This window comes from Herpailurus yagouaroundi, unplaced genomic scaffold (assembly GCF_014898765.1).
Source record: "Herpailurus yagouaroundi ecotype Mexico unplaced genomic scaffold, PumYag 181, whole genome shotgun sequence".
In the NCBI taxonomy this organism is placed as follows: Eukaryota; Metazoa; Chordata; class Mammalia; order Carnivora; family Felidae; genus Herpailurus; species Herpailurus yagouaroundi.
In genome coordinates this window covers 35538064-35550898 of record NW_024412412.1, presented here as the reverse complement: position 1 = coordinate 35550898, position 12835 = coordinate 35538064, and the positions used below count along the sequence as shown (strand labels likewise).

At 54.8% G+C, this 12835-nt stretch overlaps 1 protein-coding gene and 1 long non-coding RNA gene across 2 annotated transcripts; one reads left to right on the top strand and one right to left on the bottom strand.

Moving 5' to 3' along the window:
* PHYHIP (phytanoyl-CoA 2-hydroxylase interacting protein) lies at nucleotides 1–11374 on the bottom strand. Its single transcript, XM_040490325.1, has 5 exons — nucleotides 11146–11374; nucleotides 7247–7440; nucleotides 5823–5997; nucleotides 3848–3965; nucleotides 1–2144 (listed from the first exon to the last, which is right to left on the bottom strand). The coding sequence occupies exons 2-5, from the start codon at nucleotides 7409–7411 to the stop codon at nucleotides 1610–1612; spliced, it is 993 nt and encodes a 330-aa protein (XP_040346259.1). The 5' UTR covers nucleotides 7412–7440; nucleotides 11146–11374; the 3' UTR covers nucleotides 1–1609.
* On the top strand, nucleotides 7447–11119 carry LOC121039882 (uncharacterized). The gene is made up of 3 exons (XR_005795039.1): nucleotides 7447–7594; nucleotides 8146–8202; nucleotides 8667–11119. It is a non-coding gene; the product is annotated as an uncharacterized LOC121039882 (long non-coding RNA).
* Nucleotides 11375–12835: the final 1461 nt, after the last annotated feature.

The window sequence follows — 12835 nt, the reverse complement described above, 5'->3', positions numbered from 1 at the left end:
TCTCAGGCCATGGTGGTTTATTGATGCAAGCACAACACAGGCGGGTGTGCCCCCAGCTCAGGGCAGACACAGGGCCAGGGGAGAGCAGTGGGCCACCCCCACAGCAATGCTGTCAGCAGAGGCGGAAAAGGCCTGGGGGCCCATGTCCTCTCCTCCATGCTTCTCCCAGGGCCCCCAGACCTGTTCTGTGCCACAGAGACAGCTGACCACACCACTCCCTGTGGCTACACAAGAGGCAACCAGCTGTCCCACCTGTGCCCTTACTGAGATATGGCCTTGTTGGCCTGCTGGCCCCTTCTGTACTTCATCACAGAAATCCGGCTCTCACTGTGGGGGCTGTTGTCCTCTGCCTGACATCACCTCCGTCATCCCCCAAACAGCTAGCTGCCTTCATCCACACCTCTACCCAACACCCCCCCGACCTGGTCCGCTTATCTCAGGGGTTCACCCTCACCACCCTCATGACCCATACAAAAGTAGGAAATTGGCAAAAACGCTGGGAAGCCCAGGAAGACTTCATCAAGAACTCCCCAGGGAAGGAGCTCTTTGCCAACAGGCTCGCAGTGGGGAGCAGACAGTGCCAGTGGGTGGGGTGTGAGGTGCGGTGGCAGGGAAGCCACAGTCCAGGTCACACACAGGCACAGGGCAGTCACGGAACCGTGGCAAAGAGAGCGAGCAAAGCGCACAGTCAGGCAGGGTGCCAGGGCTCTTAGGGAAAGCCCTCAATTCTAGTTCCACACTGGGTCCCCTCGGAGCGTGAGGCCGCCCATTCCTGGCCTAAAAGGGGTACCTCTGGGTCTCAGGGGTCTCTTTCCCCCTCCTCAACCCCAGTGGCTGCCATTGGGGGAACCAGACCTCAGTGCTCTGAGCAAGAGAGAAGGTATGCTGGGGTATTTATCATCTCCAGGTAAGAAAGGAAAAGTCCCAACAGCCCGGAGCCCCCAAAGCCGAGAGGAAAAAGAGGGCCCCTTTCTAGAGGGCAGGTGGAGAAAGGAAGGGACAGCTCTCCCCATGCAGGAAGAGGGTGCTGGGAGTCAAGGAGCAGCTGGGGGGCAGAGCGGTGCAAGAGACTATGTATAGAGGGAAAGGGCCAGGCCTGAAGTGGGAGGTCCCCGGCCCAGCAGAGCGGGGAGGGGCATTCTGTGGTTGGCCCTGAGTGGGGTGGGCGGGGCTAAGAAGGAGCACCCCGCATCTCTCTGCTGTGCCTCTGGGGGCGGGCAAGCAACTCTTGGGCTTTGGCTAGGGTGGGCTGCTCAGCGAAAGCCCCCAGGCTGAGAGTCTCCGTTAAGTGGAGGCCGGAATGAAGCAAGAAACAGCAGGACGGGGAAACCGGGAATGGGGAAATCTCCAGAGATCTACCCTCCTTCCACCAACCTACCGCGGCTAAGAAGCCTTTCCAAGTCCGCCAGACGTTGAATAGGCCACGCCCACCAAGGGGACCGCCCTCTGTTGCCTCTAACGCCTGCGGGGTGGGGAAGGGGGAGGCCGTGGCGTGGAGGGAGCGGTTGGGGGGGGGGGCAGGGGAGAGAAAGCCAGCTCCCTGAACCTAGGCCACCCATCGCCACCCTGCCTGTCATCTCTCTCTAGCCCCCCACCTCCCCAGGAGTCCCTAGCGGCCCACGCTGATGTTGCAGGTTTTGCAGCTGGGGTCTTTCTTGGCGTCAGCAGTGGACAGGCTCATGAGCTGGTGCCCGCTGATCTCCCCCAAGGTGCCCAGGGACAGGTCGACGGGCTCGGTATAGATGATCTCCAGGATGAGGTCCTGGGCATGGCGGAAGATCAGCTCCCCATCCTCCACGCTGCAGGTCAGGAACTTGTTGCAGGCAATGTCCAGGAGGGGCAGGCGGTCACGGCAGAAGCGGTCCCCCAGGGAGCCCTTGGGGGCCAGCACCAGGATGGCGTAGTGGTAAGCTGTGTACATACAGTAGAAGTCTGCAAAGTAGAGGTTGGTGCTGGGGTTGAAAAGGCGCTGGGCAGGGATCTGGAAGCGCCAGCGGCCGTAGGGGGAGTCCTGAGGCGGCTGGCCTGTGTTGAACTCTGTGTTGCAGCTGAAGAAGACGCCGTGGAGCATGCCACTGGTTGGAGAGCCATGGCTGCCGCTGTTGTCCTTCAGGTAGGGCTGCAGCATGTTCCCGCAGTGGGTCCTAACCACCCCCGGGGAAAAATGCCAAAGGGAAGAGAAAATGCCGCTGGTTAGCTGGGCTGAGGCTTGGCTGCTGTGTGTGGTTGAGAAGGGAGCCAGCGCAGCACCCCGCTCTCCCACCCGCTGCCGCCTCCATCAGTCACAAATAGAACATTCCAGAATGTGAGAGCAGGGAGAGCCCTGGAGATGGGCTGATGCAGCCCACTCCTTCGCAGAGGAGATGTCTGACTGAACCTACCACTCCCCAGTTTAAAACCCTTTAATGGGGCTTTCATGAAAAGCAGGGCTATCACGATCTGTCCTTTCTAACCCCACCTCCCAACACCCCCACATCCATAGGTAAGATCCTCCAGCCACATGTGAACCCCAACTTTCCTGCCTTTGTGCCTTTGCAGTGCTCTTCCCTCTGCCTGGACTGCCTTTCCCACCTCCTTTCACCTACCCTGGCAAATTCCTAATCATCCATCAAGGCCCAGCATAGGTATCCCCTGCTCTCAAAATCTTCCAGGAGCATCAGGCATTTGTATTCAACAAAACCATGTGCAGACACTGAATTATACTCAACAATCACACACACACTCATTACATTCCATCTGTCTGTACTGTCCCCCCGATAGACTCTGAGGTTTTCAAGAGGGGGCACTCTGCCTTTATTCACCTTTATATCCTAGCACATATGGGTGCTTTCTGACTCTTTCTTACTTGCTGAAAGAGGAGCTCAAACTGGGCCAGTGAGCTCACCACACACCTCACTGCCTCTCTTCTTTAGTACAAACACCAAAGATCTCCCTTGTTCCCTGCTGCCCTGGGGTAGGGTCAGAACGCCCCACCCCAGCTGAATGCAATGACAAAGACAGTAAGAGTAGCAGCTTGCCCTAGTCCAGCCTTAGAAGGACAATGTCTTGGAGCAGTGTCAGCAGGCCTGGGGAGGATGGGCAGCCCCAGACCCAGCCTCACCCTTGCCTGGTCCTGGAAGTCTCAAGTAACTAGTGACTTACTGGCTTTCTGGGCTTCAGGCTCTCCATCTATAGGCTGAGTGGGTTGGACCAGATCATCAGTTGGATTGAATATTTCTGGACTACAGAGCCCCTCTCTTTCTTCCCCGAAGGAAATTATACATAGGCGGTCCATAGGCAATAAAATTGAAGATGCTCCCGCTGAATGATAGGTGTGGGGCCCACCAAGACTCAGCCTGATTTCTTCAACAACCCGTCAGTACCCCCCTCTCCCCCCACCACAAAGTGCCCTGAGATAGTTTCCTGGAGCCTCCAGGCTATCCAGCACACAGTTTGAAAACAATGACCCTTCATGCATGGAAACCTGTCGCTCTGTGCTACCCTCACCACCTCCCCCAGGGACCCAGGGCTTGAACTGGAGAGATGGCTGACCCTTGGCATTAGAACCCAGTGAAAGGAACTGTCCCAAAGGAGGAACAAACCCGAGATCTCGTTCACCCAGGCCAGTTAGCATGGTTCCCCCAGGCAGCCCCATCCCAAGGAGAGTGCTCTCCTTCCTTGGAGCCCAATCCCAAACAGCCAGCCACCCCCCACCCCCCTCCCAGAGCCAGCCTGTGATAAGATGCCATGGGGACTCTGGTCTGGCAATGACAAGGTGGGGGTGATGTCAGACAGCCAGGGCTGTGTGGGCAAAGCAGAGCCAGGGGAGGAAGGAGAGACCCAGGCCCTGCTAGGGGCCATGCTGTACCTGGCATGCTGGAAGTACTCCTTGTGGTGGTTGCGGTAGAAGACAGAGAAGCGGAGCATGCGGCCTGCGATCTGTTCAGCCTTCTCCTGCAGCTGGGCCAGGTGTTCCTTGGCATAGTCTGCAAGAGTCCAGGCTGGTAAGCCCAGGGCCAGACTGAGCATCACAGCCTCCCACACTCACCCACTGTGCACATTGAACACCAGCCCACAACTGTCTTCAGAGCAACAGGGGATACCAAAGAGTTACAGCACCTTGGACCACATAGGAACAGGCCAGGTGGCCCAGCTGGGAACATGGACAGCTGGGTGCACCTCTGCACCCTCGCTGCCAGAGGCTCAGGGCTCTGAGTCAGAAAGGGGCAGGGGGTGCCCAGTTAGACAATCACGCTGGGGACCCCAGGAGCTGTAATCACTAGCTATCCTCATGTGAAGAGGACCAGCAAGCAAAGGAAGGATTGAGAGGGGAGAATTTGAGGTCCTCTAGGGAGAACTCAAACCCAGCAGGCAAAAGGCTGTGGAAGCCAGTGGTAATTACAGGTGGGGGCTCATGAGGAGATCACAGAGCACTGAAGTGAATGGTTAGCCAGACTAGGGTCTGAGGCAGTGAGTGCATCTGCACCCCAGGAGAAGCAGGGAAGGCTGGAAACAGGATGGTAAGATTGGACACCTCCCAGGGCCAGGATCAGAGTCTGGGGCCCTGGGGCCCAGGCAGGGCGGCTGCTAGCCAAGACAGAGCCTTTGTACAAATTAGAAAAAGGTGCCCTTTCCTCCTTGCTGATGTAGCCCTGGCCAGGGTGCTGGGTTTGGCAAGAGTAGTGTGGACTGGACTGCAGCCATCCCCAACTCCCCAGTTTGAATTAAACTTCCACCACGTGTGGAGTTCTGGGGTAAACCCAGAGGCTTTCCCCACAAGGAGTGGGAGCACCTCCAGAGAGTGGGGTTTTGCAGCCGAGCTAAGAAAAAGCACCACTCAAAAGAGAATGGCATGTCAAGGAGACTTGGGGCATAGGCCTTGGCAGAGGATGGAACCAGCAGCTTCAGAGGCCCGGGGCTAAGAATGTTCCCTGCCCCTTCCTTGTGACAGAGAGAGATCTGGAGCAATTCTCACTGTGGACACCAAAGGAATGGAATATTGTGGGGCAGATCGTGGGTCATCCACAACCAAGTACACATAAGCCTGGTGTTTGTTCATGCTGGAATTTGCCAACTGAATTCTGCTAAGAGGTTTGCAGGACCACCGAACAGGGGTCATTTTCCAGGCTAAGTGGAGCCTCAAGACAAGCAAATGTGATGACCTACTAAGTATCCATCTACCGACGATGGATGAACAATGTGTAGTCCGCACATACAATTGTTCAGCCTTGTAGAGGAAGGACGTTTTGACATATGCTCAACGTGGATGAATCTTGGGGACATTATGCTGAGCAAAATAAGCCAATTGCAGAAGGACAAATACTGTGATTCCCCTCACGTGAAGTACCAACAGTAGTCAAATTTACAGACCCAGAAAGTGGAATGGTGGTTTCCAGGGACTGGAGTGAGGAGGGAAGGGAGAGCTGCTGTTTAATGGGGTTAGAGTTTCGGTTTGGAAAGTTGAAATAGTTCTGGAGGTCAGTGGCACACCAGTGTGAACGTACTTAATAATACTACTGAGCTATACATTTAACAATGGTTAAAATGGGAAATTTTGTGTTGGTGTGCATTTTACTACAGTTCAGAAAAACATGCTTGCCCCAAGCCAGAAAAGTAGTTCCATGCCTGTACGGGAATGGTATTGTCAACATGATTAGCAGGGCTCACGTCTGCCTCCTGTGTCAGACTGCAGGTTTTTTGCGGGCAGGGGCGAGGCACATCCATGAGTATCTCCCTGACAGCCTGAGCATAGAGCCTGTATACAGCAGGTGTTCCTAAGTGTGTGCTGGGTAAGATCACAACTAAGCCAGATGTGCTAAAGCAGCAGGACAGCAGGGCCTCACCCCCAGTGCAGAACTCGACTGTCTCGCTCCAGCCGGACACCAGGTACTCTCCATCACTCTGCTTTACGGCGGTCTGCACGGCCACGCTGTACTCTGTGCGGGGGCTCAGGAACCAGTGGCCTCTCACTGTCATGGGCAGTGGCACGGCCTTGGCCACAAGCTTGGTGGGGACATCCTGAGAAATGGGATACAGACGGAGAGCCAAGAGTCAAACTGGGAGTCACGTCCAATCTTGGCATTCTGCCAGACCTCACACTCCCCAGATGGCACCTGGGCCACCTGAGGAGGGCCAAAGTCTCCAAGATTCAATGGCTTGGTGCCCTGGCCACCATTTTCCTGAGGAAGGAAGCAGTGGCCATTGGGAAGGCCATATTGATAGCCCCCAGCCTCCACCCCTCATCATGCCCCCTGACACCCACTCTCTTGGGAACTAGGGAGAAAGGCCACTGGGGTGGAGGCTGAAAAGTTGAGGGCAGTGAGACCTCCGTTTTCGAGGGAGACTTCGAGAGCTCTGCACACTGCAGTGCCGTCTCCACGGCAACGGCAAATGCTGAGAGCCAGGGAGGAAGGGAAAATATCCTTATTCTTTGGGGGGGGAGGGTTAAGGGGGTGGTGTTGAACATTCACGTCACCGTGGCAACTGGCCTGCCAAAAGACACCCAGATCGGGAGAGCCAGTTCCAAAGAGAGAGAGGGTGAGTAACCCACATGATACGGTCGTCGTGGGAACCAGCTCCTTCCCACCTCACTCTTCCCCCTTCATCTCTGCCAGCTTGAGAAGGTGGGAGCCTTCCTCCCGCCCACCCCCACGCTGCTCTGACCCAGGGAAAGGACACTCCAGCCAGCGGAGGACTCTCATGTTTCTTTCCTAAACCCAGCCACACCACTAAACCAGAGGGCCAGGGCCAGAGAGGATCACAGGGGCCTAAGAGGCGTCCTTGAGGACCAAGCAAAGGGCCCCACCCCTGCCCATGGACCGAGTGGCCCACACAGTTAACAACAAAGCTCCTTCCTGAGTCAGGGGCTTTGTGGGATCCTGAGACACCAGCCCCAGGTGTGATGTCTGTGCCCCCCCCACACCCCCCCACACCCCCGCCCCTCCCCCTGCCCAGGTTTTCCTGATCCATCTGAAGCCCAGTCATGATGCCGATAATGGTGTCCATGGTGGCTGGGCCCCAAGCCAGACACCACGCAAACATTACCTCACCAAAGCCTCTCACAAGCCTGCGGGGGCTGGCATTGTTATTCCCTTTTTACCAGTGAAGGAACTTGGGCTCAGAGAGGCTAAAGAACTTTCCTAAGATTACACAGAGTAATCTGAACCAGGCTTCTCTGACTCCCGACGATCACCCACAAGCATTCCATCATCCTGCTCCCTTTAAGGAGGGGTGTAAACAAGAGGCCCTCTGCACACCCTCCACTCACCCGGTGCTTGAACTTGTTGGAGTTCTTATTCTCCTTCTTGTTAAGGTCAATGAAGTAATGGGTGACCCTCTCCAGGTCACTGTTCTCCATGGCCCAGGAGATGCGGAAGGAGTCACAGGTGATGTTGTTGACCTCGATGCTGTGGGGCGTGGACAGCAGCTCCATGCTCCCCTGTGGCTTGGCTCCTTTGGGGACTGATGGGAGAGGAAGAATTAGCAGCTTCCTCCCTGCCACCGAATTTTCTGGAATGTCTTGCTCCCAGCATCTCTTGCAAATTGGAACCTTGGGGATAATCCACTGATTACACCTGCCTCATCCAATCTGATGGGAAGATTGCATGGTGGAGGGGTAAGACCAAAGGTGGGATGGGGTGTCCCCCCTGGGCGGTTCTTGGCTCTCCTCAGAGGGGTCTGCTGAGCAGACGCACCTGACAGGTGGCAAAGGCAGTGGGAATGCTGCAGACGCCAGGCAGGACAGATTTGCAGCAGATGGAACCGAGGAGGGGGGCTCTCAGCCAGCAGGCGTGAAAAGAGAAAGGGGGTGGGGGTGGAGAGAGCTGTGCGAGGCGTAGGAGAGACAGGAAGCACCCACGGAAGAGACCAGTGTGAGGGTTGAGGCGGGCAGAGGGCACTGGCAGCCGAGAGGCCAAGGGTGACAGGTCGCTCCGGCGTGGGCCGCCCTCGTCTCTAGGGGTGACTCAGGGAGGGTCACCAAGACGCAGGGCTAGGAGGACAAGTGCCACGGAGATGCCCTTGGATACACTGGTGGCGGGAGGGGGCAGCGTGGGCCACAGCTCTTCTTTCACCCATGACTTTTCAACTATCACTCTCTCCTTTCAGCTGATCCTCTGTTGCTTGACTTGTTTAAATAATTGGTTTTACCTTTGACATTTTCCTCAGGCATCTGTGTGGTAATAATAACTGCATAAGCATCATATCGTGCAAACCTCACAATAGGTAGGTACTCTTATTGCCCCCCATTTTATTTTATTTATTTGTTTTTAAAGTAGGCTTCATGCCCAGCACAGAGCCCAATGTGGGGCTTGAACTCAAGCCCCTGAGATAAAGAGTCGGATGCTTAACTGACTGAGCCACTCAGGGGCCCCTATCCCCATTTTACAGATGGGTTAACTGAGGTGGGGGGGGTACCAAGATGCCAAAGGTCACACAGCCTAAAAAATGATTTGAATTCACATCTGACTCCAGAGCTCAAACTCTTTATCATTAAGCCAAGTTTGTGTCCCCTCGTGTGTGCGTGTGCGTGTGTGTGTGACATGTGTGGCATGTGTATATGCATAGGTGCACATGGTTTTATTGCTATTTATTTTTCTTCCTTCTATCCTTCCCTTTCAAGTAACTGCATTTTCTCTCACCTTCCTCTTCTCTCACCTTTGCTTTTTCTACCCCAGCTGCTCTTCCAGGTATAAAAGGACCATAGCACTGTCACTCACCTGTGCTTTTGCTAGGAAGATCTGACCCTGTCCTTGACTGTGGCCTGGCTCATGAGGTCTGGGAAACAGGGTGGGGAAGGGACAGGGAGTGGGGAGAGACTGTCTCTGGGACAAGAACATGAATGTGGGTTGGACTTGCTCCCGGGCATTTGCTTAGTGCCCAGTGAAGCTCATGCTTTCCTGGTTCTTTCTCAAGCCCCGTCCAAGCACACCTCAGCTTTCTGGAATGTGGTTTCCTTTTCTCCCCTTCTGCTTCTTCTCTTCTCTTTGCCCAGGTGCTAAGGGTAAGGGTACCTTGTGCCTTCGAAAGCAGGTACTTCTATTTATAGCTTCCAGAAGATCCAACCCACACTCTCCTGTCAATTAAGCCTGTTGTGGAGCCTGATACCTCTAAATTCATCCGTGGGCTGCCTGAGTGGCAGGCACAGGGTGAAGGATATGGGTGATGGCTTTTACCTATTCCAGGGTGTCCCCTGAGCCCCTGTTTCATTTGAGCTTCTTACCCTAAAGCGTGAGCCTGCCTGTCGTGAAGTCCAGCCAAATGCCGGTGGCTTGTGCACAGAGAATCCTACGGTAAATAAGCATGGGGGTGCTACCAGGTCCACCCAAAAATAAAACAGAATAGGATTGGTAAACAACTGGATGATAATAAACCAGTTTGCAATTCATGGGGACAGATGTGGAGACGTGGGGAGTTGCTATCCTCTGGGCTCCCTGTGAGAAGCTCCCCAGGGAGACACACGCATGCACCCACATGCACCCACATACACACACACACACACACACACACACACACACACACATGCACCAACACAACACACCAACACAGACACAATCCCACGCTAGAAAGGGCCTGAGCCACCACCTCCCATCCACAGGGGATTCAGTCTATGCCTACCCCACATGTGGACACCTATTCCTCAATACTCCTCTCTTCAGAGTCTCCTCCAGAGACGGGGCAGCCATCTTTGCAAGGGGGGGGTGCATCTCCAGGACCTGGCTCATTCTTTCTTTCTACAGTTCTAGAAAAGCTGAGATTACTCCCCCATGCTAGTTTGGGAGAGTGGTCATGAGTGACACTCGGGAGAACAGCAAAGCCAGGGTGGACCAAGGGTGGGTGTGAGCCCCAGTTCTCCAAGTCCAAGTGACTGGGGAAGGTCGGGGTGTGAGGGACAGGTTGAGACAGGACCTGAGAAACACCCACACTGCCAAGACAAGCATTTACACACCCACACACAGGTAAGCACATGTGTACGTGCACACGTATACACACACGCACACATACACTGAATGTGCCCGCCCACACCTGCCGCACACGGGCTGCACACACCTCCTCGGACATTCTCAGACCCACTCACTCACCTACGCACTCGGGTGCCTCCGCCACGTTCCACATTCTAAGAATGTCCCACAGTTTCCCCTCTACAAGCTGTCACCTCCACACAGACCCACACATGTTCAAGTTCATAGGCTCACGCACACATACAGGCACACATTCTCACAAGCTATATTTGGGGGGAAGAGAAAGCCACAGGCGCGTCCTACCTCCACAGAAGGCATACAATCCATATGCCTGCTTGCACACACATGTGTATTCACACGCACGTCAACCTCTGCCCATATTCTGATATTCTCTCTCAAGTCTTCCCCAGGCTCAAAGACCCCAGCTATGGAAATGTGGTTTGTCTCTAGCCACACTCTGCCAGCCCTGATCCTTCCCGTGCCAACAGGTTTGCACACCTATGAGGGGCTGCCCACAGACAGTGGCTTCTGCCCACACTCTCCACCTACCTATCCCTTTCTGCTCTGGAGTCACCCCTCCCCACATAGAAATGCTTTGGTTGCACGCATTCCCTCCCTCACCATGTACTCCCACACACATGACAAGTGATATGTCCACCCCATAAATATACTGCCTCACACTGCCCCCGCCCACATAACCCAAAGGCTACTCAGATAAGTGACCCCCCCCCACACACGTACCTCACATGTACAAGAAACGTATGTTCCTAAACATGCCACACAGCTGTGGAGACCCACACATGAGCACAGGCGTGTACATACAGAACTATCTACGCAAGCAAACCTCCAGGCTCCTTGCAAGCATGCATACATGCCGTGCACATGGATACCCCTTGCCCATGCCCATCCAGAAAAGCCACCCACAAGCCAGAGGGAAGTCTCTCCCCACCCCACTGTCCCTGTTGGCATCGCTGACTGCAGCAGAATGGTCACGGGGTGACTGACTGTGGTGCCCCGGGGACTGGATCCGGGGGTTAACCTCTTTGCCAAGGCCCTGGGGAACAGGGGACAAGGTCGTTGGCCCTGGCAATCCAGGTGGGTACCATGGGCAGTGGCAGGCCCCTGGTGCCCCCACCTCCTAGCCCCTTGCCACCTGAGTCCCTCTCAGAATTGACAGCAGGATGCTCTGGGGAGAAAGGGCACTCACCTGGCTCCACTGGGCTCTGCAGAGGAAGACCCGGAAGGGAGGGAAGGGAGAGACCTCTGTGTGGATGTGCTCCCCAGGGAGAGGGGCAGCGGCGACTCCTGGGTCACAGACAGAGGCGCGCTCGCTCTCCTCTCGCTCCTCTCGAGGCTGCCAAAGAGGCTTCTTCCATGCCCCGGCAGGCAGCTCCTGCCGGCTCTGCAGCGCACTGCTGCTGCCCCCAGAGAGGCGATGTTCCCAGCCGAGCGCAAGGAGAGGCAAGAGCGAAATCAAAGCAGCGTGGAGGAGAGAGAGAGAGGCAGAGAAGGCGAGAAAGAACGAGAGAGCCAGACTGAATCTGGCTCCACCAATGGGATCAGTGGCTGCCCAGCGTCAGGTGACGATAAGCAAGCTCGGTCCCTGATCGCTCTGCTCGCTCGCTCTCCTGGGCTGGTGTGGGAGGGGAAAGAGCAGAGGGTCTCCTGGGAAGCTACGGTGATGTCCTCAGAGATAGCAGCGGTGGCTGCCACTCTTTTCCTTGTTTTTCCAGGACAAGCTGCCCTCAGAAGAAGTCCCTCTAACACACCCCTACTTGGAAATCTCTCACTTGAATGCAGCCCCCAAACTTTAGGTGCGGGGAGAGGGGTGGAGCTGTGCTCAAAGGCTTAGGGAGCCCCTAAACAGGGATTCTGATTGGGGGAGGGGAAGGGGAGCCATGAAGGGAAAGGGTCCAGATGGGGGATGTGGGGGCGGTGTAGGGGAGGTTGGTTTGTCTTCAGTCTGGATTCTCTCCTCAGGGACTTAGGCTGATCCATGGCTCTATTTTTTTTTTTTTTTTTTTTTACCAACTCTATCAAAACATATTAGACCTGCAGTCCCAGGGATTCCCAGTTGTCTAGGGAGAGTCCTCTGGCTGTTTAAGTGTCCCTGGGGAAAGGGACAAGAGAGAGGAGTTGTTGGGCAGTGAAGGGTGTGCAGAGGCAAGAAAGGGGGTGGGAAGAACACACAGAGAGCCTGGAATTTTCTCATCCCAGCCAACCATCTGGGCCAGGGAGAGTACTATCTGCTCTCTTATTGACAGGAGGCTTTGCTACCACCAAAGGAAAACTCCAGGGATGCCACTGTGAAGAACACTCCAGGAAATTTGAATCAAGCAACCAACAGTGACAAAGAGTGTGCAGTGTGGAAAAGCATGGACTTTACAATTAAACAGATACAATTAAAATTCTTGTTCTCTCACTTTCTAGCTGAGTGATCTTGGACTAGTTACTCAATCTCTCAGAGCTTTGATTTCTTCATCTGTCAAGTGACATTATAAACACTGCCATCACTGAGTGAGAAATTATGTAAATCACTAAGCTGTGGGCCTATACACCAGAAGGGCCCAGTCACCTATCAGAACGGTTATCATTGCCATCATTATTGACAATGTCTGCCTGCAAGGAGCCCACAGTCTTTTAGGGGGAAAAGGGTGGACATAGAGAACAAGAAATATACAACTAAGTTGCAAGGTACAGATAAGGATTCAGAGAAGAAGAAGTCCGAACCAGCTTGAATACAGGTGGAGCATGGCCAAGAGGGGACCATGGAAGCAGGAGCATGGTGGGGATGGGGAGGGCTTGGTGCAGGGGCAGCAGACAGACCGTGCAGGCTTCAGAGTGCCACAGAAGACATGAGCTGAGTGCACAGGACCCAGGGGCTGCGGACATCAGCA